This window comes from Crocodylus siamensis, chromosome 10 (assembly GCF_052110815.1).
Source record: "Crocodylus siamensis isolate JL-2025a chromosome 10, ASM5211081v1, whole genome shotgun sequence".
In the NCBI taxonomy this organism is placed as follows: domain Eukaryota; kingdom Metazoa; phylum Chordata; order Crocodylia; family Crocodylidae; genus Crocodylus; species Crocodylus siamensis.
The window spans coordinates 72,023,188-72,047,032 of NC_143404.1; the positions used below are offsets into that span (position 1 = coordinate 72,023,188).

At 71.8% G+C, this 23,845-nt stretch overlaps 3 protein-coding genes across 5 annotated transcripts; 1 reads left to right on the forward strand and 2 right to left on the reverse strand.

Annotated features, from left to right (window-relative positions):
• The first annotated feature begins 1,972 nt into the window (after positions 1-1,972).
• On the forward strand, positions 1,973-9,338 carry MYLK2 (myosin light chain kinase 2). 2 transcript variants are annotated; one of them, XM_090064636.1, is made up of 12 exons: positions 1,973-2,129; positions 3,398-3,900; positions 4,186-4,553; positions 5,100-5,205; positions 5,540-5,633; positions 5,762-5,871; positions 6,248-6,389; positions 6,489-6,559; positions 6,815-6,943; positions 7,166-7,318; positions 7,685-7,817; positions 7,914-9,338. In XM_090064636.1, the coding sequence occupies exons 2-12, from the start codon at positions 3,458-3,460 to the stop codon at positions 7,992-7,994; spliced, it is 1,830 nt and encodes a 609-aa protein (XP_089920762.1). In that variant the 5' UTR covers positions 1,973-2,129; positions 3,398-3,457; the 3' UTR covers positions 7,995-9,338. The 2 variants fall into 2 exon arrangements, with proteins under 2 accessions (XP_089920762.1, XP_089920761.1); XM_090064635.1 differs by lacking the exon at positions 1,973-2,129 and adding an exon at positions 2,427-2,585.
• A 5,019-nt stretch (positions 9,339-14,357) lies between these two features.
• On the reverse strand, positions 14,358-16,051 carry FOXS1 (forkhead box S1). The gene has a single exon (XM_090064637.1). It carries the CDS (start codon positions 15,912-15,914, stop codon positions 14,496-14,498), a length of 1,419 nt encoding a protein of 472 aa, XP_089920763.1. The 5' UTR covers positions 15,915-16,051; the 3' UTR covers positions 14,358-14,495.
• On the reverse strand, positions 16,049-20,935 carry LOC149856877 (interferon regulatory factor 4-like). Of its 2 annotated transcripts, XR_016444438.1 has the most exons (8): positions 20,722-20,935; positions 20,340-20,639; positions 20,093-20,204; positions 19,168-19,278; positions 18,423-18,818; positions 17,994-18,112; positions 17,518-17,744; positions 16,049-16,133 (listed from the first exon to the last, which is right to left on the reverse strand). XR_016444438.1 is itself a non-coding variant. In XM_090064638.1 (7 exons), exons 1-7 carry the CDS (start codon positions 20,893-20,895, stop codon positions 17,604-17,606), a joined length of 1,353 nt encoding a protein of 450 aa, XP_089920764.1. In that variant the 5' UTR covers positions 20,896-20,935; the 3' UTR covers positions 17,066-17,603. The 2 variants fall into 2 exon arrangements, 1 of the variants encoding a protein (XP_089920764.1); XM_090064638.1 differs by lacking the exon at positions 16,049-16,133 and having other exon boundaries at positions 17,066-17,744.
• Positions 20,936-23,845: the final 2,910 nt, after the last annotated feature.

The following is a 23,845-nucleotide window of genomic DNA, read 5'->3' on the forward strand; positions in this document are numbered from 1 at the left end:
TTACACCAGGCACTGGGGAGTGTGGCAGCCTGATCTTCCAGGATGATGAGGAAGGGGGCTGTTCCAGGGTGATGCTGCTCCTTGAAAGGCCCCTCTCGGAGCCCTCACCCCCAGGGCTGGTTTTGCAGCTGGCTCTGGCAGCTGAGCTGTGCTGGGATCAGAAGTGGCCGCACAAACACGGGGTCTCCCTGGGCTGGCTGACAGCCTGCCTGGTGGGGGGGCATTGGGGCAGGCCTGGCTGTGCTGTGGGCTTTTGGCTCTGTGTCACGCAGCCCCCTGGGATGCAGGGTAGGGCTACAGTTCATAGGAGCACAGAGGCAAGTGATGCACCAGAGGGCACCGCTGGGGGCAGTGGCAGAGTGGGGAATTGAAGGCCAGACCAAACTGTTGAACCCTCCTGGGGACTCTGCTGGGGAAAAGGGGGATTCTGCAGCCCCGGCAACTGGAGAAGAGCCGTAGCCTGAAAGGGTGGGTCCTGGTAGCCAAGGGAGCCTGGAGGGCTTGTGGGGTGGGGGGTTAGCCTGTGGACAGTGCTGGCTGGATGCTACCGGGCCTCACTCTGCAGCCCTTGCCCTGGGTGTAGCCAGTGCCTGGAGGCATCCCAGCCTTGCCTGGCACCAGCTTGGCATGCATGGGCTGGAGGGGGTGGTGTCTAACCTGCCCTCTTTGCTATCATGCAGCACTGATCTCGCCTCCCCCTTCTCCCCAGAGCACAGCTCAGCCTGGATGCAGAGCGCCTCGGGGTGCTCGGTGCTGGCGGCCGTGTATTGCACCCCAACAGTGGCTGCGTCCCAGAGGAGGAATGCCAGGGCCTGGGTGCGAGCTGCCCTCAAGCTATGGCTCACAGGTGATGGGAACTCGGAGCTCTGCTCTGAATCCCCAGCACCGCGGGTCTCCGGAGCCCGTGGGCCTGGCTGCGTGTGGGGAGGGTGGGGGAGACGCTGGGATTGTGAGCATGGATGACTCAAAGCTTGTGAACTCCAAGCAGCAGGAGGCTGCGGACCCGCCAGACGACAGCCCTGGCACGGGGCAGCACCGGGGAACCCGGAGGTGACTTTGCAGCTCAGACTCCTAGGCTCTGCTAGGAACCCTGCCAGCCCCAAAACAGCCCGGGAGGAGCTGCAGCTTGGGGCCAGCCAGCTGTGGAGCCACCCCTGTGTCCCTCTGGCTTGCCCGTGAGGAGCAGACCCAGGGGTCCGGTGCCAGCACCACTGGGCCTCGGCCACCTTTGCAGCCTGGCTCTTGGGCCCCGTCACATGGCAAGACGCCGAGACCTCTACTCGCCAGCTGGGCAAGGCCCAGATTTGGGGCTGGGGCATCTTGCAGACGACCCCGTGCATAGCCCTGGCCCCCCGCTCCTGCCCTGCAAGGTGCCAGCAGAGCCTGGGGCAGGAGGTCCCATACAGGCCCTCAGCCCATGCGCAGGGTGCTGCGGCTCGTGCTGTGGCCCAGGGCTGTAGGCGACCTGCTGGGTGGTGACTGGGCACCTGGGGGCACCCAGCAGCACCATGCTGAGCCCGGGGGTGGAGGCACTGCTCCAGCCTGGATGCGCTGCTGGGAGCTCTGATGGGGATTTCCCCCTCTGCAATGGGGCAGGTCCCAGGAGCTGTCGGGCACAGGGCAGTGCAGCCGCCGCTGCCTCCCCCGACAGCCCAGGGCAGAGGGGCCCTGGGCAGCTGGCGGCATGGGGAAGGGCACCTGGGCACCCCTTGCTCCCCGGGGCTTCCCCTGAGAAGAGGTTGCCTGCGCTCCCATGGCGCAGGTCCAGGCTGGCACCTGCCTTCCCCCGTCCCTTGGGTGAAGAAGGTCCCCGGGGCGGGATGCCGCGTTGCCCGCAGAGGGGCAGGGGGCCAGAAGCACCATCATCTGTTTTCTGTTGCTCGGGGCCGTCTCCTGCGGGCAGAGGGCAGCGGGAAGAATGGAGTGTCCTTTGAACAGGCTCCAGCAGCGACAGGTGGCCGCGGGCACCGCGCGGCGGCGGCCGCCGGCGGGTGTAAAGGATACCGCTCTCCCCGCGCTAATCCAGCTCTGTCGCACCCAGTATAGAAGGGGGCCGCTCCATCCCCGCCCGCTCCACAGCCGCCCGCTGCTGCCGCGCCAGGTCCGACCGCTGCGCCCGGCCTCTCCAGGTAAGCAGGCCGCGGCCTCCGCTCGCCGGGCGCCCACGACGGCATCACACCGGGGCGCTGCCTGCCGGGTCCCAGGCGCAAAGGGTAGTGCTGTTTTTGCAGGGCCAGCTTGCCAGCCTGGAGCCCCAGCAGCTGCCCCAGGCGCAGAGACCGTGGGGGTGCCTGGCGCCTGCCGCAGAGGGCCACCTGCCCCGGCTAGCACCACTCCCAGTTAAACCAGCAGGAGTCATGGCGGAGCAGCACTGGCTGGCATGGCTGTCAGCCAGGAGGGGCTGTCCCTGCCCCGGGACAGTCACGTAGCAGGGCCGGGGTTGTGTTTCAGGGGCACCACGGTGTCCGGTTGGCGCCTGCTCCTGTCCCTCTTGGGGCGGGGATGGCAGGGCAGGGGTAGGACTTGCTGGCCAGGCAGCTGGGGAGCAAGGAGCCCCGTGGGCGCGCTGCAGAGCCGGGATCCAGGTAACGGCGGCCTGCAGGGCAGAGGGCAGCAGGGATGAGCTGAGAGGGGCTCGCTCACCTGCCCATCGCTCTTCATGGGTGCATGATCCTGCCTGGCGCGTGGTGCCCGGGCAGCGCTGGGGTTTCCTTGGGCTTGACGTGCCCAGAGGCAGCAGGTCACACCGCAGTCGCTGGGGCTGGGGTCACCGGTGCTTCCTCCCCCCACCCCCTGCAGGTGCCTGGGCCAGGGGGCAGCCGGAGCTGGGCATGGGTTTGCTTGCAGATTTGGTGCCCAGTGGTTCCCGGGGCAGCTGTGTGAGGGGTGTGGGGGCCCACACTAGGAAGCAGAGACCAGCCGTGGCAGTGGGGACTGATGTCTGTACGCTCCCAGGGGTGCCCTTGGCTGGGTGGGGGGGTCCTGCTCCCTTCCCCCGCATCAGGCGCTTTCAGGTTTCCACACACAGAGCCCAGGGGCGGGTAAGCCCTGCCGCTTGCCCAGGGATGGCTCTGGTCCCTCGAGCTGTTTTCATCTCCCCTGTGTGGGTGGGTGGGCGGGTGAGAGGGGACGTGGCCTTGGACTGGCACCGTGGCCTCTGCCTCCTGCCCAGCCCCAGGGGCCCACGTGAGAGGCAAGTGCTGTCCTGGCCCTGCCAAGCTCAGCCGCGGCAGGATGCGATGGCGCAGCCTGGGAGCCACGAGGGCCACGGGACCGAGGGGCTGTGGCCAGGGGGTTAAAAGCAAGCCCGGGTGGCCGGGATGGAGGCAGATCTGGTGGCCGTGAGCAGGGACTGGCACAGCCCCGCGAGCCACCGCTTCTTTCCGCTCTCGTGCAGAGCCGGGAGAGCCGCGCCAGGGTCCAGAGGGCAGCCGCGGCCCCGTCACGGCACGGCCCCATGGATCACGACGCGGGGCCGAGCAGCCATCCTGATGCCGGAGGGGGCGAGGGCAAGGACAAGGGCCTCGTAGGGACAGAGGGCGGTGCTGGGCAGCCCGTCCCCGCAGCCACACAGCCCATGGAGAGCCAGCCTGGAGAGGCAGGAGAGGGCAATCCTGGGGCCCCTGCCCCCCCAGCCGTGCAGCCGGCGGAGAGCGAACCTGGGGAGATGGCAGAGGGCAGCTCTGGACAGCCGGTCCTCGCAGCTACGGAGCCAGTGGAGAGCAAGACCGAAGGGACAGGAGAGGGCAGCGCCGGGGCCCCGGCCCCCCCAGCCGCACAGCCGGCGGAGAGCGAGCCTGGAGAGTGCCTGGCAGGCAAGGAGCAGAGGGCCGAGCGCCTGAGCCTGCCGGAGCGGCCAAACCTGCAGCAGAGCTACAGCTGCCCCGCTGCTCCCCAGAGGTGACGCCGGTTCCTGCCAGGGCTGGGCTGGCGGGGCGCAGGGCCTGCTCCTGGGCACCCTCGTGCAGGCTCCCCTTGCCCTGCCCCGGGCTCCACAGCGGGGTGGGCCGGGGGGCAGTGTGCGGCTGCGGCAGGTGCTCCAGGCTCTGGTCCTGCCTGGGCCCAGCTCTGCCGGGCTCCGGCCCACAGCTTCTGCAGGCTGGCCCTTCCACGTGCCCGCGGGGCTGACCGAGGGGCTCCTGGGCGGGGAGGCTCCCAGCTCACCTGGCTGCCTCTCGCTTCCAGGGTAGAGGAGGAGCCCGGGCCAGGAGCTGCCCAGGCCCCTGCAGCGCAGGTGGAGGAGAGGCCTCCCACCACGGCAGCCGACGCGGTGCCTGCAGACCTGGACACAGTGGAGGGGCTGTACCTGCCTGCGGATGCTCAAGGGTCTCCAGAGACGCCCAGCCCAGCCCCTGAGGGCGATGGTGGGGACAGAACATTGCCAGAGCCCCCCAGCTCCACAGAGACACCCCAGCCGGCTCCAGGCGACAGCCCTGCTGAGAAGCCCCCTGAAGAGGAGGGGAGAGCCGGACCCTCGTCCCCCGAGCTGGAGCCCCCGCCCAGCCCCTACCTCACGCCGGACTTCGGGAAAGAGGACCCCTTCTCCATCCTGGGTAAGGCGGGCAGGCTGGAGCACAGGGCAGGGGGTGCCGTTGTCCTGGCCTGTCTGCCCAGCCCCTGCCCCCCTGCGAAGGGGGCTGATCCTGGCCTTCGGTGCCAGACACAGGTTGAGCCTGGCCAGCTCCGGGCACGTGGTGCTCAGGCCAGGCACCGTCTGCCTGGCGCGGGCTGGTGCATCCAAGGGGGTGGGGGCTGCAGGACTGGGGTAGGAAGTGCAAAGCAGGGAGCCCAGGTGCTGCAGGGTGCAGGTGGGGAGCAGAGCGGCAAGGATATTTGGGTGCCAAGGAGACTGGGGAGCCCTGGAGAGGCCTAGCAGGGCGCTGGGGCTGGGACCTGCAGGCAGGCACCGATCCTGGAGGACTTGAGGCTGATGGCCTGTGTGGCTGTGCATGGGGGGCTCCGTTCGCTGGGGGGAGCGAGGGGCCGGGACCGCGGAGCCAGGAGACGCCGTACCTGGCCTTGGCCACTAGATGCCAGCCTCTTGCCACGCTCGGCCGGCCGGGCACGAAGAGGGCGCCCAACCCGTCTTGCCTCCACAGATGACATGCCCCCGCCACCAGCCCCCTTCACCCACCGCATCGTCACGCTGAAGTCGGCCAACCCCAGCACCATGTTCAGCATCAATACCAAGGACATCCTGGGGGGGTGAGAGCCGGCTTGGGGGGGGCAAGCCTGTGGGTCCCGCCGCTGGGGTGGGATGGGCAGCGTTTCTGCCTCTGCCACTGCTTGGCTGCACGACCTTGGGCCAGTCCCTTGACTTGGGCCCAGAGAGGCAGTCGATGCTGAGCTTGTGGGGCTCTGCTAACGTGTGCGTGTTGCGTGGAGCCTGCGTTGAGGGAGTCCCTGCAGGGTGGCGAGGTCCATGCAGGGCTACCAGACCCCCAGGCACCTCCATCCTGCCTGGCTGGAGGCTCTCAGCGGAGCATGGGGTCAGGCCTGTGCTCCTGGGCCTCCAGCCTCCGCTCCCCTCGTGCCATAGAGGGAAGTTCGGGGAAGTTCGCACCTGCACGGAGAAGCAGACGGGGCTCAAGCTGGCTGCCAAGATCATCCGGAAGCAGAGCCCCAAAGACAAGGTGGGTGCAGGCAGGGCCTGTGCTCCGTGCCCCCCGGCCTGCACATCTGTGCACGCGTGTGCATGGACAGACAGGCGTGGCGGGGCGGGGCGGGGGGCAGCAATGACCCTGCGGTGCCTGTCCTGCAGGAGATGGCTCTGGTCGAGATCGACGTCATGAACCAGCTGAACCACCAGAACCTGATCCAGCTCTACGACGCCATCGAGACGCCGCGGGAGATCATGCTCTTCATGGAGTTGTGAGCAGCGGCCTGGTGCCAGGGCTGGGCCTGAGGGTGTAGCTGCCCGCGGCCAGGGCAGCCGGGGTGGGGGTCAGGGCAGCCGGCACTGCCAGGGTAGCAGGGCCCGGAGGCCCCTCCCCGGCTTGAGTCCTAGTGCCGCCGTGGCTCCGTCTGCCTCCCAGCCTGCCCTGCCCCGGTGAGACGTCGCTCTCCGCGTCCCGGCCCCTGGGGTCAGGATCGTCCCTGTCCCCGCACTGCCCCAGCTCCATCCTGCCTGCTCCTGGGCTCTCCCGGCCCTGCCCAGCTCGGCCCTCTGGGCCACTGCCCCCCACCCCCGGGCAGGCTGAGTCTCCCTCCCAGCCCGCGGGGTGACCGGCGTCTCGGGTGCCCGCAGCGTGGAGGGCGGGGAGCTGTTCGAGCGCATCATCGACGAAGACTACCACCTGACGGAGGTGGACTGCATGGTGTTTGTGCGGCAGATCTGCGACGGCATCACCTTCATGCACCACATGCGCGTCCTGCACCTGGACCTCAAGGTGCGGCGGGCCGGCTGCAGGGAAGGGCAGGGAGGCTGCGCCGGGGAGGGGGCAGGAGCAGGGAGCCTGGTCTCACTGCTGGGGTCCCCATCCCTGCAGCCGGAGAACATCCTGTGCGTGACGGCCACCGGGCACATGGTGAAGATCATCGACTTCGGCCTGGCCCGCAGGTACCCACCCCTCTCCCAGCCCGTCTGGCCGGGGGGAGCAGGGCCAGGAGCCCGCCGGGTCCTGGGGGTGTCAGGGCTGCAGCTCTGCTGACCTCGTGCCTTGCCCTGGCTGGGGGAGCTGGAGCCGGGGTCCAGCACGGGGCAGCAGGGCAGAGCGGTTTGGGGGAGGATAATAGCAGGCTCCCTCGGCTGGCGTGGGCAGGGGGCCCTCTTTCTGGGGGCTGTGCCACGCTGACCCGGCACTGCCGCCTCCAGGTACAACCCCCGGGAGAAGCTGAAGGTGAACTTCGGGACGCCCGAGTTCCTGTCCCCGGAGGTGGTCAGCTACGAGCAGGTCTCCTACTCCACCGACATGTGGAGCATGGGCGTCATCACCTACATGCTGTATGTGGGCAATGCCCTCCCCTCTCCCCCCGCGGGGCTGCAGGTGTGTGGGTGTGTGTGCGAGTGAGCGAGCACTGGGGCTTGCGGTCCGTTCCCAGCTCTGCCACTGACTCGCTGGATGACCTCGGGCAACTCTCCCAGTGCCTCCTGGGTGGGAGGAGCTGGGGCCTGCCCCTCCTGGCTGGGCACTCAGCACCCCTTCCTTTCCCCCCGTGCCCCCAGGCTCAGCGGCCTCTCCCCCTTCATGGGGGACAATGACACAGAGACCCTCAACAATGTGCTGGCTGCCAACTGGTACTTCGACGAGGAGACTTTCGAGGGCATCTCGGACGAGGCCAAGGACTTTGTCTCCAATCTCATCATCAAGGAGAAGAGGTGCCGCCTGCCCGGGGTGGCGGGATGCAGGGAGAGCCCAGGTTGACCACTGGGGAGCTGAGAGCCACCGTGTGCGCCCGCTCCCGGGGTACCAGTCAAGCTGTCCCTCCGCAGGGGTCTCCCCAGGGTCATGGCCGTGCTCCGGGGGGCTCCTGCCTTCCCAAGCCAGACGTGCCTCACAGCTGCCCACCGGCCCTGATAACCCCAGCAGGCTGCAGCTGAAGGGGGGTCACAGGGAAGGGACCCCGGGGCTGGGGGCGCTCACAGAGCAGCTGGGCTCCAGCGCTTGCAGCCCAGGTCTGCATCGGGAGGGGGTCGGGAGCCGGGGGGTCTCCTGGAGAGTCACCAGCCCTGTCCGGCCCGCAGCGGCCGGTTGAGCGCGGCTCAGTGCCTGAAGCACCCCTGGCTCAACAACCTGGCCGAGAAGGCCAAGCGCAGCAACCGGCGCCTCAAGTCCCAGGTCCTGCTCCGGAAATATGTCATGCGGCGGCGCTGGAAGGTGCGGAGGGTGCCCGCCTGGGCAAGCAGGGCCAGCCGGGGGGGGGCAAGGGAGCCGGAGCTGCTCTGACGTGGCCCCTTTTTGCCCCGCGAACAGAAAAACTTCATCGGCGTGTGCGCCGCCAACCGCTTCAAGAAGATCAGCAGCTCGGGGTCCCTGACGGCGCTGGGGGTCTGAGCGCGGGGCCGGACCGCCGGAACTGTGCGCGGCCGAGCCCGGCCCTGGCTTCGGGGTGGCGGCAGCGGGGCCGCCGGAGACGCAGGAGCTGCGAGCCCTGGGGAGAGGCTGGATGTGCCCGCGCCGGCCCCCGCACATGTCAGGCCTCGGCTGCTGCGAGTGCCGCTGCGGCCCCTTTTCTCCAGCCCCGGAGATGACTGCACTGGCGAGGCTGCTGCTCGGGACCCCTCAGCCGGCACCGCTGGAGTCCTCCTCGCCTGGGAGGTTTTCTTCCTGCTGCCCCTAGCTCCTGGCCCCCGGGGCCGCAGCTGCCCTGGCTCCGAGGGCGCGGAGGGCTCTGGGCTGGAGCTGCAAGCTCGCAGTGCCGGATCCCAGCGCTTGGCCTGCTTTGACCCCACCGGCTGCTAGACGCTGGCCCTGCCCCGCCGCACCTGCCCTGGCCCCCGGCTGCACCCCCAGGCAGGGGTCTGGACTTGCCGAGCTGAATCCCCCGGTGCTGCGAGATGCCTGCTCCTGCTGCGGAGAGCGGGGGGCCTGCTCGGGGTCCCCTCCTCCTCTCCTCGCCCCCCACCGGCTCAGCAGCACGGAGAGGGCGAGGCAAAGCCCCCGCTGCACCCCCCGCGCGCCCTCTGCTACCTTGGCACCACGGTCCCCGCTCCCAGGATAGAGGCCCGCTACGTCTGCGGGAGAAGGAGGTGCTGGGGCAGGGGCCAGCTCAGCCCCTGGCCTCTCCCCTCCCGCAGAGCGAAGGGAAGGCAGGGCGGGAGCGGCGAGCGTGGGCTCCAGGAGCATCCCCAGGTGCAGGCGGCTTTGTGCTCTCGCCGCCCCCCGCTGCCCTCGGGCGCTGCCTTCGCGAGCGCCCGGGCGGCCTACTGCGGCCCAGCTGGGCGGCCGCTCCCTCCGCTCTGGCCCTGACCACCAACACACCGCATCCAGGGCGGGAGGGAGCTGGGCCGCAGCCCCTCGGGCTGGCGCGGCTCCAGGGGGCCTGTCCCCGGCATGCAGAGCGGGCCGGGGCGTGGGGCGGAGCAAGATGCTCGGGGCTCCCCGCACGCGCCCTTGGCTCTGCTTGTTACCCCAGGGCACGTCCTGGCCTGGCACCCGGGCCGCTGGCAGAGCCCGTGCAGCTTCACCGACGACGGGGAGCCGTGCCCGCTCGCCCCAGCCCCTTCGCCCCGCTGCGATGCTGCCCTGCCCTCGGCCCGAGCGGAGCACGAGCCCCGTGTGCGCGCCCCCGCCCCCGCCCCCGCCCCCGCCCGCAGCACAGCATGGCCCTGCTCCTTCCCCGGAGAGAGCCCCCGCGCTCCCGGCTTCATGTAAATAAATGTACAGGTCTGACAGCAAGCCCTGGGGGTGCTGGCACTGCTTTCCAGGGCCCCTGGCCCCTTGGGGACCCGCTCGGGCCTCGCCGCCCTGGGGGGAGGCAGAGGAAGTGGGGGCAGTCGCTGGGCTTGAAGGAGCGCCTCGGCTTGTCCAAACTCAGCCGCCGTGAGCTCTGCCAGGGCTCCTCTTGCCCCAGCAGCTCCGCGCCGCAGCAGCAGGACAACCGCGGCCATGGCCACGGCCGCGCAGCAGAGCTCAGAGTTTGCTCACGGGATGTTTCCAGCTGAGGCCCGACCCGGGAGGTCTGCTGGGCAGGGCTCGGAGCCACGGCCCCCTCTGTGCTGCCCCGTCCCAGCATCGCCCGCACCTCGCCCCACTGCTCGGGCAAGCCCGTGGGAGACCGGCCCGCACGGCTCGCCAGCACCCACCTCGGTGCTCCCCGGCAGGCTTTGGGGCCCTCGCACGTGAGCTCGGGCAGGCCCGGCGGGAGCCCCTGCCTTCTGGGGATCTCAGTCCAGCCGGGGCGGCAGCGTCTGCAGCCCGGACTTCCCTGTGCCCTGAGCCGGCTTCCTGGGCGGCAGGTGGGGCTGGGGGGCTGCACGGCCCCCAGCAGCTTGCAGCCTGTGCCTGCCCGAGCCTCGCTCAGCAAAGCGTCCTCCAGCCGAGCCCGGGGCCAGTCTCGCTGCCAGCCCCAGAGCTGCATGGTAGCCCTCCTGCCTCCCGAGGGCGAGACCCCCGCCATCCCTCCTGCCCGCGTGTGACGCTCTGGGGTAGAGGCCGGTCCCAGGCCTGCGCCACACACAGCGCACCGGGTTGCGGGGCTTGGTGCGGCGGGTGTTGGGCCCCGCGGGGTGGAGCAGGGGGCGAGACGGGACGCCCCCAGTAGCATCACCTAAGCCGCGGGCCGGCCGACCCCTTGCCAGAGCCGGGGCGGGCGACTGTCCCCCCCGTCCCAGCAGGCTCGGGCCGCTGGCAGCCTCCACGGTGGGGGCGAGAGGTTTTGTGTGGGAGCCCGCAACCCGACTCCCGCTTGCCGTCAGGGCCTGGCCGCGCCGCGCGCCCTGTCCCCTGCGCCGCGTCCCGGGCGGGGAGCGGGGCCCTTTCCCACAGCTGGATCCAGCGGGGGAAGGCGAGTGAGTCAGGCCGCGGCGCTGCCTTCCCAGCCTCGCCTCTCTGGCCGCCTTCCCCCGCGGCCCGGCACGGACCTCCGGGCAGGCAGCCGCCAGCCCCCTCCGCCGCCCCTGCCCCTGCTTCGCAAGCCTGCGCCGCGAGCTCTCCGGCTGGGAGGCTGCGGGCCGCCTCCCAACAGTGCCCGGCGCGTTCCGGCAGCCAGGGCTCGCGTGTTCCGCCGCCCCGGGGCAGGGGCTGCGGGGCGGGGGCCCAGGCTGCCGGAGCGGCCCGGGAGAGGCGGCGAGGGGGTTACAGCTGCCCGGAGCCGCGGGAGTTTCCTCCCAGCCCGTTTCCTGCCGACCGCCTTCGGCCGGTTCCTGCCGGTGACCACCCCGCGGCCCCATCTGGTTCGAGTTAGGCTCCGCGCGGGTGACGTCTCTTTCCTGTCTGGGCCCGGGCGCGGAGCTGAGATGCTATCGGCGACCCCGGGGCCGGGGCACGGGGGGCTGGGCTGGGCAGCGCAGCGCGGGCAGACACCCCCCCCGGCTGCTCCGCCCCCCCGGGCCGTTCCCAGCCCCGCGAGTGGCTTTGGGCTGCTGACTCCCATCTCTCCGGCGGCCGCAGCCAGCCGCAAACCCGGCTCCCGGCTAAAAGCAGCCCGGCCCGGCCCCGGCCCCTTCCCGTCAGCGGCCGCCTCCCCCGCCCCCCAGTGACTCAGGCTGGGCAGGGGGGCACCGGGCCCCCGTGCCGGCGCGAGCTGCCCGGGCCCCGGGGCCCGGCTGCCCGCGCCTGGGCCGGGCTGGTGGGGCAGGAGCGACCAAGCCCGCGGCTGGCGCCAGGCCCAGCGCCCGGGAGCCCTGGCCCGGGGGCCCGCTGCGGCCCACGCCCACGGCGGGATCCAGAGGCCGGGAGGAAAGGAAACATCCTGCCGGAGCCGCCCGCGGGGAGCAGGCTGCTTCCCATCCCCGCGGCCAAGGGCAGCCGAGGGCTCGGCGTGGGCGGACCTGCTTTACCTCACACGGACAGAATGTGCTGCCCGCCCGGCCGCCCCCCGCCCGGTCCCGGCTCTGCCCGTCCGGCTCCGGCCCCGCGAGGGCGCCCCTTGTCCCGGCTGCGCCCCGGCGCGCCTGGCGTCCTTCCGCGGGCCGGCCCGGCCTGCCGGGTGGGGGAGACGCGGCCTGGGAGCCGGCCCACCCACCGCGAGCGGGGCGGGAGCCGGCGGGACGAGCTGCGGTGGCCGGGCCGGGGCGGCAGCGGGCTCCCGCGGGGGCTCTCGGGACCTGCCCGCCAGCCCTGGGTGGGAGCAGAGCTGGGGCAGGTGGCCGGCTGCCCTTCCAGCCTGGGGGCTGCATTCCTGCCCCCCAGCTGCACCCGGCCTCCTGCGGGGCGGCTGGGCTGTGGGCAGGGGGCAGCTGCGGCTCCCCCCACACCCGGCCTGGGCCGGCGGGCAGCGCTGAGCGGCGGGAGGGGCAGGGGGCTGCTCCCCGGCTGCAGGCGGCGTGGGGGGTTTGCCCCGTGGCCCCGTGCGTTCGGGTTTCTCTCGAGGGCTGAGACCACCCGGCTCCGCCCTGCGGGTGCCTGGCGGGGAGAGCTGGCGGCTTTGCTCCCGCAGTCCCGGGCCCGGCGCTGTCTGCCCCGGCCCCCGCCTTGGCTGGGGCTCCCCGGGGGGGGCGGCCGCGCCCGGGCCAGCACATTCCCAGCCGGGCCGCGAGCCCCGTGGCGCGGGGGAAAGCCCTGGCCGGGGTCTGTGGGAACCAGACGGCCCCTGGGCACCGCTCGGCAGGGCTCGCTTCCTCCCGTGCCCCCGGGGACTGTGGGAAGGCGGGAGCCGAGGTCAGCCGCTCCGGGCAGGCCAGCGGCGTGGCCCGCGCCAGCGCGACCGCGTTCCCAACCCGTCTTTTTTCACTGGGGAAATAAAAATGCAAGGAAGGGGCGACGATCCAGCCTGGGCCCTGCTCCCGCGCCCCTGCGGCGCAGAGCCGGGCTGTGGGGGCGGCGGGAGCCGATAAGGGGTGACGTGGCTCTGGGCACTGCTGGTCTCCGAGTGACGCCAGCGCCTCCCCTCCCCGCGGGCTCCCTCCGGCTCCGAGACGAGGGAGCGGCTGCAGGGCCCCGCGACCCTCGGCGCCCTCCCCGCCGTGCCCCTCGCCACCCTGGTTGGTGGCAGCCTGGGCGCTGCGGCCGCGCTTCCTGGAGGGGACAGCCCCCGCGTCCCGCGTGCAGCGCCCGGGATGGGGCTGCGGGGCTCGTCCCCTGCAGCGCGGCCAGCTGTCCGGGCGCGGCCGGAGGGGCCTGTTGGCCACGCAGCAGGCTTCGGCCCGCGTGCCAGACCTCCGTGCTGCCTCCCTGTCGGGACCGGTGTTCGCGGTGCCGCCCTTGGCACCGCGCAGGCGGGTGGAGAAGGGCTCTGGGTGTGTCCCAGACACCGCCCTCCTTGGCTGCGCTCCGTGCGGGTCTGGCGAGATCCCACGGGAAGGCGCAGCCCAAGCCGGGGCCCGGCTCTTGGACCCAGCCTCGTGGGGTGCTGGCCTTGCCCAGAGCCGCACAGGGGGACAGAAGCGAATGCCCGGCTGGGCAGGGGCGGTCGCGGGAGCCTGCGGGCAGGGAAGCAGCCGGGGCATCCTCTCCGGAAGCCCGCTGGTTTAGCTGTCCCGCGAGGCCGCTCCAGATCTGCTGCTGGCAGGCTGTCCTGTTCCCCATCCTGTCGGTCACGGCTGCGGCCGATGCCCCTTCCTCTCCCGGCACTGCCCCGTCTGGGAGAGGGCGGAGGGCCAGATCCTGCGGCCCGGGAGCCGTGCCACCTCGTGCGGTGCGTGCCGAGCTCGTGCCCTGCTTTGTCCCTGCCTCCCCCACCCCGGTGCCTGGCGGCGGTGCCTGGTGGCTTCTGGCGAAGGGGCTTCGGCCCCGGGCCCGGCTCTGCCCGACACCAGCCCGGCTGCCCGCACGAGGCGCCCCGCCCCGGCTGGGGGAGCAGGACGCGGGAGGGTTGCGGGCCGCTGGTCAGCCGAGACCAGCCCCTCGTGGGCACCCTGGCCGGGCGCCCGGCACGGATCCTGGGGGCCGAGGGCACGGCTGCAGCCCAGCGCAGCCCTGCCCCGCGCGTTTCCTAGGGAGTCACCAGGGAGCCGTGATTCAGGCCCACGTGGCCCCCTCCCTTCCTGGCCGCGGCCCACCCGCCCCGGTGATTAAGGCCGGAAGAATCCTGCAGACGCGCTCACTTTCCCCTGCTCGGCTGCGGTCTGCCCGCGGCTCCGGGCCGCCGCCGGGCTCGTCCCGGCTGCTCGCAGGACGAGCGGCTCCCCGGGCAGCGCTGCGCTGGCCTGGGCTGCCCCGGGCTCCGGGCACTGGAGCGGCTGGAGGCGCCCGGCGGGTCCCGTTGCCCTTCCCGGAGGTCAGCCCCCCACCCCGTTCCCAGGCCTCCCCGGCCTGTGCCCCCGGTGATGGGGGGTTTGCAGTCGTCCTGGCCGTGGCTCGCAGCCCTGCCCAGCCGGGACCTGGCGCGAAACCCTGGCCTGAGCCAGGGACACGGCTGTATCAGGGGGGCGAGGCTGCCCCGGTACGTGCACTGCGCTAGCCCCGTGGCTCTGCAGCTGGTTACCACGGATGCGGCACACATCTGGCCCTGGCCCCATAGGCTCCCGGGGGGCATCTCCCCGGGGCTGTGCTGTCAGGGCTGCCCCGTGGATGGGAGCCCAGGGTCCGTGGTGAAGCCAGGTTGCCAGCGCAGAGCGGGCGGGACGTGCCCTCGCTGTGCCCAGGGACAAGTGGCCCGTGAGGGGCAGGGAATGGGGCGCCCCTCCCAGCAATGTCCCCCCACCCCGGCACGGGCCCAGGCAGACACCAAAGCAGGCAGCGATGGGGGAATGAATGCGCTTTATTCCGCGGGCTGGCACCGGGTCTGTCCCCGGGCCTGTGGGGTACAAGCTGGGGCAAAGCGGGTGCTGGCAGTGTCCGCACCCCCAGGGATGCCCCCGGCAGCCAGGGTCCGTGCGGGCTGTGCCGGGCGGTCCCCGGCGGGAGGCAATAACTTACGCGGGGCGTCCGTCTCTCCCGCACAGCCGGCTCCCGTCACTCGAAGAAGAACATGCCCGGTGTCCGGTAGAAGCACTTGGGCAGCCCCAGGTGGTAGCCGTTGCCCCCTTGCAGGGGGAAGGCGGACCCGGACCAGGCCTCCTTCTGGTCGGCGGGCAGCTGGAGGGCCGGGCGGAAGGGGGGCGGCTGCACGGGCGGCCCGGGGGCCGCGGGCTGGGCCGAGCTGAGCAGGTGCTCCAGGGCCGAGCTGCACGGGCGCTCGTTCACGCAGAAGCTCAGCGCCTGCACGCGGCACTGGTAGCTCCCGCTCAGGGCGTCGGGGCCCGCGCAGCCGAAGGAGCCGAAGACGGGCAGCGCCGGCTTGGCGTAGGCCTCGCCCTCGAAAGCGGGGAAGCAGGCGGGCGAGGGCTGCCGGCCGCAGGGCAGCGGGGCGGGGAACCCCGGGGCCACCTGGCCGAAGGGCTGGGCCAGCCCCAGGGCGGGGGCTGCCGCCTCCTTGGCCTCCAGCGCGCTCTCCGCCAGCACCGCGTCCGGCAGCGAGTCCCTGCCCTCGGGGGCCGGCTGGCTCAAGCGCTCCGCCGGGCTGGCGTAGGGGCTCAGGCGAGGCACCGGGATGCGTGGCTGGAGCCCCCCGAAGACGGGCTCCTTCAGCAGCGGCGGCTCCTGGCCCCGGCTCTCCGGCGGCGGGTAGCACGGCTCCTTGAAGAGCTGGGGCTTGGGCTCCGGCCCCGCGGGCGGGTACAGGCACGCCTGCCGGGGCTTCTGCAGGTACTTCCTGGGCTGCTCGGGGCAGCGGGCTCCGGGGTGCGCGCCGCTCGGGGCCCGCTCCTTGGCGTCGCTCCGCGGCTCGGCGGAGAGCGGCTGGCTGGCCGCGCTTGGCTCTGGCGGGGAGTAGCCGCCCTCGGTCTTGATCTCCGGGGCCGCGGCCGGGGCCGGGGCCTGCCGCGCGCGGGGCTTGGGCGGCTTCTTGCGCGCCTCCTCGGCCTCGGCGCCCGGCGCGTCCCCCCGGCCTCGCTTGCGCGTGAAGCGGCGCCGGCGGCGCAGGAAGGAGCCGTTCTCGAACATGTTGTAGCAGTCGGGGTCCAGCGTCCAGTAGTTGCCCTTGCCCGGCTTCTTGCCGTCGCGGGGCACCTTGACGAAGCACTCGTTGAGCGAGAGGTTGTGGCGGATGGAGTTCTGCCAGCCCTGCTTGTTGTCCCGGTAGAAGGTGAAGTGGCCCATGATGTAGCGGTAGATGCCGTTCAGCGTGATCTGCTTCTCCGGCGTGCTCTGGATGGCCATGGTGATCAGCGCGATGTAGCTGTAGGGCGGCTTGGCGGCCTCGCCGGCCGGGGCCTGCCCCGCGCCCGCCGCGCTGCCCGCGTACGGCGCCAGCACCATGCCCGGGGTGCTGCAGGCGCCCGGCCCGGCGGCCACGCGCAGGGAGGAGGCCGGAGCGGGGTACTCCAGTTGCATCCTTCGCCTGCACGCCGCAGCCTCCTGGCCCCAAATGCAGGAAGCCCTGTCCCGGCTCCGTTAAAACTCTGCCGCAGCCCAGCCCCCGACGAAGTCCCTCCTCTGGCCCCGAGCAGCGCGGGGGCCGCCCAAGGCGGAGCGAGGGGGGAGCAGGGGCCGGTTGTCTGGCGCTTGCTGGATCTCAGCGGTGCCTGAGCCGACGGGGCAGGACCGCGGCGTCTGGGGAGGAAACGCAACCTCGAGCTGGCAGACCCAGCCCAGCCAGCGCAGCCCTTCCCAGACAGAGTGGGTGGGACGGGGAGAGGCAATGGACGGCGGGGCAGCGTGGAGGAGTGGGGAGGGCTACTGCCAGGCTCGTCCCCCCCGGCCCCCCAGCTCCGTCTCTCTGGGCCTGGCAGGTTTCTCGCCCAGGGGGCTGGAGCTTGGGGGGGGGGTGGCCACGCGCCCAGACAGGGATGGATGCACCTTGCAGCGGCCTGGGACCGCGGAGCCCGAGCTCCCAGCCGGCGCTGCGTTGCCAGGGGGAGGGGAGAGGAGAGGCCAGGCCGGGGGCTGCAGGCGGGGGCATGGTCGTGCACCCCGGGCAGAAGATGCTGGTTTCTGCCGGCAGCAGGGGCCCCTCCAGGCTCCCGCTCCCTGTGGCCGAGGCCCTGGGCGCCTGCACCCCCTCGGGCGCCGAGACGACCCCTCCATCCCGCAGCCACCTGCCCGCCGCGAGCCGCGGGGCGCTCACCCTGCCCGCGTCAGCAGCCTGCCCCCCGCGCCTCCCCGGGCCGGGCTCCCATGGCCGCGTGCTCCCGAGGGTCAGTGTTTCCTGGCGGCCAGCCCTGCCCTCCCAGCTCACATCCTGTCCCCTGCTCAGCGCACAGCTGCGGAGCCGGAGCCCCGGGGCTGGGGAGCAGGGCACAGGCAGTGCCTTGGAGGGGTCCGCGGGGTCGCAGGAGTGCCCCCGCCCCGCGTCGGGGCCGGGACCTCCCCGGGCTTCCCGCCGGGGGACCGGGGCGGGCTTTTGGACTCCCGCAGTGCTCGCTGGCTCTTTGCTTTTTTTTAAACTTCCCTCAGCGATTTGCTCAAAGCTTGAAAGAGCAGAGACTCTGCCCCCCCGCCCCCCGCCCCAACCTGGGAAGAAGAAACTTTCTGGCTGGGAAACGTCCAGCTGGGCTGCGGCGAAGCCTGCCAGACTGCTTTCCAGGGGCTGCGCAGCTGTTCACGCAGGGACAGCGACCAGGCTCTGGAAACAGCATGTTTTATTCAAGTATCCACCTAAAAACGCAGGGTCCCTGGGTGACGCGTGGCTCCCCGCGGCAGCAGCCGGAGCGGGGGCACCGCAGCTGTCCTGATCCAGAGCGGACCAAATGTTCTGAATAAATAGAGAGAGTCCCATCCCGACCCCTTGTCCCCGGTCTGGGCTCGGCTCCCGGCACACCAGTCCTTGCGTGCAGAGCACGGCGCTGGACCTGTCTCAAGCCCCCGGCCGGCAGGCTGGAGCATGCGGGGCACGGGGCCGCGCCAGGGCGGCGCTCAACGTGGGGCTCCGTGACGAGGGCTGCGACTGACACGGGTGGGGGATGCAAGCTGGTGGGAATCGCCTCTCCCATGCTACCTGTGGGAGCTCCGGGGGGGGAGGGGGGGTCCAGGCCCCGTCCTGATCCCAGCTCATGCTCTTTCGCTCTCTCTCCCTCCCGCAGCTCAGGGCTGGCACAACTGCTTCAGGATCTGGATGATGTGGCTGGACCCATCAGCGGCACTCGGCGGCACGGAGTCCTGGAGCAACTGCGGCCCCATCCGCTGGGCACAGTGGAAGAGCTCGCGAGCGAACACCGGCTCGATCTGCAAAGCCGGAGCGGGCAGGTCACCCTGGGCAGGAGGCGGGGAGGCTTGCCTGCTCCTGGGCACACAAGCACCCCGGGGGCCACCGCCCCGGAGCTTGCTCCTTGCTGCTCCGACGTCCCAGCAGGGGAGTGGGGATGGAGGGAGGGCGGGCGACTTGCGGCGACAGGAGCTCGGCCCCGCTCTGCCCCATGGGGGCAAGAGACCGGGCAGCCCGTGTCCCCCCCGGATGCCGCCCCGGGTACTCACGTGGGCCATGATGAGCTTCTGGAAGTTCTGCCCGGGGCTGGCGGGGAACTCCTCCCCGAAGCAGAGGTGGATCTGGTACTGGGGCACGGGCTCCCCCCGGCTCAGGTACCCACGCAGTTCTGCAACCACAGGCATTTGCCGCGGTGACCCGGGGCTGTCCCGGCGGAGCGGGGCAGCGCTGGGCAGGAGCGCAGGTCCCGGCTGTGCCCGCCCGAGTCACAGAGCAGCGATGCGTGACGTGGCTGTTGTGGGGCCTCCCGGCCGCCGGGGAGCTGGGGGAGCAGCGGGACAAGGCAGGCAGCACGGCCGAGTGGGCTGGGGAACCCCCACGTAACCCAGCAGGGCACAGCACCCGCCTGACCCCACCCGGGAGCCCAGGAGAGCAGGGAGGTGCAGAGCCCGTGCCGCCGGGCTGGGCTGGGCACTTACGCTGCAGGAACTGCTGGGTGTCCAGGAGTTTGTAGGTCTTCTCTCTCTCCAGCTTGTTGGGCCGGTCGCGGTGCGGCGCCAGGGGCCCGTTCCAGTACACCCGGCCCTGGCACTGGCGCTTCATGAAGACACCCTCGGGGGCCACCCACAGGAGGACGCCGCGGTCCAGGTGAGGCAGGAGTCGCTCCAGGACGTCCAGGGCGCTGGCCACCCCGCTGTGGGCGCTGAGCAGGCGCGGCGGCGGGAACGGGATCTGCTCCATGCAGGACGGGCCGTAGAGGCGCTCGTTGTCGGGGGGCACGGGGCGGTAGGTGATGCGGCAGCCCTCGGCCGTGTGCGTGGTGAACTCGGTCACCAGCACGTCGCAGTAGTACAGCCGGATGTGCAGCCAGCAGTCTGCGGGGCACAGCAGGGTCGGGGAGGGGCGTCCCGCGCACGGGCAGCTTCACCCCGGCAAGGCGGCCGCCGAGCAGCCGCAGCAGGGAAGGGCGGGGGTGGGCCGCGCTCGACAGCAAGGTGCCTTGGCAACCTGCCCCCCCGGCCACCCCCCGGGGAGCTGCGGGCCGCCGGTCTGCGGCGCGCCCCGGCTGCCGTGCGCGAAGGGCCCGGCAGGTGGCTCCGCGGAGCAGCCGGTGCCTGCGCAGCCCGCCCGGCCCCGCCGCCGCCGCCTCGCCCAGCGCGGCTGCGGGCGGCCCCGAGCTGCGGACCCCCGGCGAGGCGTGCCGCCGGCACCTCCGCGCCCTACCTGAGTTGTTGATGCTGTCGACGGGCACGTAGCTGGGGCAGGACGGTGGGCTCTGCAGCAGGTGGCCGTGGGCTGGGCTCCAGCCGTAGAAAACCCCCTTCACTCGGTATCCTGGGAAGGAAGCGGGCAGGGCGATGGTGGAGGGGGCGTCCGCCCGGAGCTTCCGCAGGTCGTGCACTTTCTGTCCTTGCAGGCACAGGGTCGTGCTCGTGCCCGCAGCCCCCCCCCCGGGAGTCCCGACACCGCTGCAAGGGCAGGACACCGGCAGGGCCTGCCTGTCCCCGGAGACGCGCTGCGCCGGCCCGGCAGTCGGGTGCCGGGGTGTGCCGGGGGATGGAGGGGGTTACGGGTGGTCAGAGGGGCAGGTCCCTGCCGCGTCTGCCCCACGGGAGCGGGGCTGGGTGGAAGGCTCCCAGAGCGGGGGCAGAGCCTGCTGCTCTGCAGGCCTCTCCCTGCCCGGCCCTTGTCTCTCCTCTGCCCATTCCTGTTTCCCTGCCCCGTTAATCCAGCTGCTCCATCCGGACACACTGGAAATACCTGACGGCAGCGCAGCGAACAGGGCTGCGAGGAAAGAGGGATGTCCTCCCCCCCGGAGACCGTGGCACCCTCCTGCAGCTCCCCGCCGCAGTCATCCAGCGGGGAGCTTGCGGGGTGCGGCACAAAGGACCGGGCGCCCCGTGCCCCTCGCTGGTTTGAAGCACGTGCCGCGCCGCAGCAGCCGCCCCGCACCGGGCCCGCCGCGCCCGGCAGCAGGGCCGGCGGGGGCCGAGCGGAGCCGCTCCCCGGTCTGGGGCCGCGTCCTGCACAAACCCGCCCCCCTCTCGGGAGCTTGGGCCCAGACCCGGGCAGAAGCAACGGGGCCGGCGGAAGGAGCCGGGGGAAACAAGGTGCCGGCGCGGGGCCCAGGCCCGGGCGTCCTCCTCACCCTGCTCTGCGGGGTGGCTCGGCAGGAGCGAGGCGGGCGGCACGGGAGAGCCCTGCTCCGTCCCCGGCCCGTCCTTCCTGCTCTCCCCCTCCGAGTCCGAGGGCGCGCTGGCCTGCGGGGCGAGAAAGCAGGCCGTGAGCGCCGGCCGGAGGAGCCGGCGGGCCGCCCCGCGTGCCGCACCGGGCGCCGGCTGCCCGCCGCGGGACAGGCCTCGCGTGCGGCCCGCCTGGAGAGGAGTCGCCCCCACCTTGTCGGGCCCGCGCTGCGCTCCCGCCGGAGGGTGCCCGGCCGGGCTCGGGCGCTGCTCCTCCGGGCCGGGGGGCTCCGGGCGCGCGGCCTGCTCGGCGGGGAGACGCGGGGGCGCGGGGGCGCCGTCGGACACGACGCGGTAGACCTTGTAGGGCTCGGAGATGTCCAGCTGGCTGCGCTCCGGCACCTCCTGGAAGTCCGAGCTCTTGTTGAGCGCGCAGCGCAGCCGCGTCTTCCAGGCGGACGGGTCGGCGCGGTCCGTGCCCTCCTGGTACTTGCCCTTGTAGACGGCCCAGGCCTGCGGGCACAGAGGGGGTGGCTCGGGGGCCCGGCGGGGCGGCGCGGCGCGGCGCGGGGCGGCGCGGGGCGGCGGCGCCTACCTTGAAGAGCGCCGCGTCCTGGTGCTGCCGGTAGTCCTGCTTGGCCGCGTGCTTCCAGGGGATGCGGAAGAGCGAGCGCCCGCCGTCCTCCCAGCGCAGCCCGGGGTAGCGCCCGCTGTCCACCTGCGCCACCAGCCACTCCTTGAGCCGCATGTGCCCGCCCGGCTCCGCCATCCCGCGCCCCGAAAGCGAAACCCCCCGGCGCCGCTTTCGCTTTCCCTTCGCGCCGGAGCCCCGCCCCGCCCCGCGCCGCCCCGCGCGGGCGGGGAAACTGAGGCACGGCGCCGGCCCGCGGGGGGCGCGGCCGTGGGGGCCGGGCCCGGCGCTGCCCTCGGCCCCTCTAGCTGGGCGCGCGGGCGGTGCCACGCCGGCAGCAGAGGCGCGCGCGTCTGCCCTCGCCTACGCCCTAGCGCCGTGCCCCCTTGGTCCCGGGTGGTGCCAGCTGCGTGGGTGACACGCACACCGGCTCTGCTTGAAACGTGGGCGCCAGAGCTGGGAGGCGAGGGGCGAAGCCCCAGCCAGGCCTGCCTGACACCTGTGCTACTGCACCGGGCTGAAGACTTGCGCTGGGCCTTGGGGAGATGGCGTTAGCCTGGGGCGGGCTCAGCCAGGATGGGAGCCGTAGCTTGGGCTCTGGTTTGGTGGGCTGGAGAGAAGGGCAGCGGCCTGCTGTGCCGTGGCTCAGCCGCCCCGGGGCTTGGGGCCCAGCCTGCCTGCAGCGGCGCCTGCCTTGGGGCGCTGGCTGAGCCGGTCGCGGCCGCGGCCGCGAGAAGCAGCTCCCGCGGTGACCTCTGCCTCGCCAGGCTGGGCCCCGGCGCCAGGCCAGCTCGCTCTCCGCTTCTGAGTCACAGGAAGCCAGTAGCCTGGTGGCTGGGGGCAAGGCAGGAGGTGGGGGGGGGCTAGCAGCCGCAGGCTCGGCTCAGATGGAAATTCTAGACGTGAAAAGGCCGGGATGGGCCTGTGCGACCGACGGCCCCGGGGGACCCAGGCAGCCCGTCTCAGGGGTCCTGGGCTAGCCAGGCAGTGGGGGGATCTGCACACGGATGCCGCCCCCCCACCTCAAGCCTCCTCCCTGACCCCCCTGCTCCACTTGCACTTGCAATGGGCTCCCAAAGGGGTTGATCCCTTGTCCAGGGGTCTTGGACCGTGCCTGAGCTGTACAATGCAGGAAGGGGGCCGGGGCTTTCCCTGCAGCCCTGTGGCCAGGTGCGAGCACCCAGGCCTGAGAGAGAGACCGTGGTGATCGGCTGAGTCTCCTGCAAGGGCCTGGCGGGTCTGCACGGTGCGCACCTGTGCTGCAGGCTCTCGGGGGGGCCTTGGATTTACGCCCGTATAGCGAGGGTGTCTTGGGCAGACAGTAATGATATGCCACCCACGGGGCTGCAATGTGGTCCTCTGGGCTGCTGGCAGGTGGCACCCCTGCCTGGGCCAAATCAGTGCCCTGGTGCTGAGGAGGCTGGGCTGGCCTCTTCCTGCTGGGGGAAGGGGGCCCCTTCCTGCTCACTTGCATGCACTTTCACTCCCTTTCTGCGTCACTGGGGCGGCCGCGAAGCTTTCACTTGCATGCGCGGGGAACTCTGGAGGTGCTCGCGGGGCTGGGGAATTCCACCGCGCAAGTGGCCCCGAGGGGGCCGCCCTGTGGGCAAGCGGGGTGGGCAAATGCAGCTCCCAGCACTGGCAGGGATGCCTCCAGCCCCTGCAGAGAGCGGTGTATGCCCTACCACCCCTACTGCAGGGCGGTTTGGGGCACTGGGCTCTGTGCAAAGGGAGCTGGGGGGCACGGGGAAAGAGCTCCTCGCCTCACCCCCAGGACGTGCGAGGCACTAGGAAGACATTAAGTGCCCTCTTCCTGCAGCCTCCAGAGATCAGACCCTGAGCCCAGGGGTGCATCAGCTTGTCCAGCTCCATGTAACTCGGGCTCGGCTCCAGGCCGCCACGTCCAGCGATTGCATTCGTTCTCCTAATCACTGACGGGGTGGACTGGAGACTTCCAGCTGCCCCGAGAGACGTGGAAATCCTTTTGCTGCACTCCTGGTCTTCCCCAGGGAGACGGCCAGAAACATGCCAGGCCTGTGGGCTTGTGTGGCCTCCACACCTTCACCTGCACATCGTTCCCGGGGCCACGGGGAGCCCCCACACAGGCCTGGGTGAGGCTGGTGGCCTTAGCAAGGCCATGGGGGCTGAGAGTCTTGCCCTGCCAAACTTGCCTTCCTCTCTGTGGGGCAAGGCAGCTAGCACTCAACAGGCACCGGCTGAGCGCTGTTAATTATTCATAGTAATGTCCCGTTCCAGCATCTGTGGCAGGGACATTACCTACCCCCAGAAGGCGTCTCGCTGGCTCCGCGCAGCTCGCTCGCTCGACCTTGTGCCCTGCGCTCGGCAAAAAGCAGCACTGAAAACCCGCCGGTCCCTGCAGGCTTCTCCTCTCCTCCTGCCTGGAACTGCCCCCAGCTCCCAGGGGTGCGTGCCCGGTGGCCGGGGAAGGACGCTGCCGTGGGGGCTGAGGTGAGGGAAAAGCACCGGGCTGCGGAGCGTGCGGGAAACGGCTGCTCCGGCCCCCAGAGCTGGCGCCTCCAGGATGCCGAGCTGTCTGAGCCCCGGCGGCTGTGGGAGGCAGGGACAGCGGGTCGGAGGGGCCCACTGGTGCTGGTACTTCCTGCCGTCCTAGCAGCCCCCACACGCCACCAGCCTGCCCCCGGGTGCTGGTGTCTGACACCCCCTCCTTGCCCAGGGGCTTCCGTCGCACCCTGGCGAGCCAGGACTGCAGATGGCTCGGTGCTGGGCTGGGGGCCAGAGCAGCCTCTCCCCGGGCTCTTGCAGGGTGGTATTAATGCGTCTGAAAGAGATGGAGCGGGCATGCTGTGGGCTCCCAGCGGGAGCCAGAAAAGGCAGTGGGCACCGCGCTGCTCGGGACCCCCCTGCTGTCCATCTCAGCCACCATGGCATGGCCAGGAGCTGGCCCCTGCCTCTGCTCTCCCCTCCAGCCCTTGCAGAGCTAGGGTCAGAACAAGCAGACTCCCCCTCTTGTCCCCCGGTTGGGATCTAGCTGAGCCTGCTGCACGGCCCTGCTCCTGCTGCCGTGCCCGCCTTCAAGACCGGTCTGAAACGCACGTCCAGCCAGAGC

Coding starts and splice junctions, on each gene's coding strand:
- MYLK2 (XM_090064636.1), top strand. CDS start 3,458: ATGGATCACGACGCGGGGCCGAGCAGCCATCCTGATGCCGGAGGGGGC. Junction 5,634..5,761: donor AGCAGAGCCCCAAAGACAAG/GTGGGTGCAGGC, acceptor CCTGTCCTGCAG/GAGATGGCTCTGGTCGAGAT. Junction 5,872..6,247: donor ATCATGCTCTTCATGGAGTT/GTGAGCAGCGGC, acceptor GGGTGCCCGCAG/CGTGGAGGGCGGGGAGCTGT.
- LOC149856877 (XM_090064638.1), bottom strand. CDS start 20,895: ATGGCGGAGCCGGGCGGGCACATGCGGCTCAAGGAGTGGCTGGTGGCG. Junction 19,279..20,092: donor GAGCCACCCCGCAGAGCAGG/GTGAGGAGGACG, acceptor CTTCCTTCCCAG/GATACCGAGTGAAGGGGGTT. Junction 18,113..18,422: donor CACCCAGCAGTTCCTGCAGC/GTAAGTGCCCAG, acceptor CTGTGGTTGCAG/AACTGCGTGGGTACCTGAGC.
- FOXS1 (XM_090064637.1), bottom strand. CDS start 15,914: ATGCAACTGGAGTACCCCGCTCCGGCCTCCTCCCTGCGCGTGGCCGCC.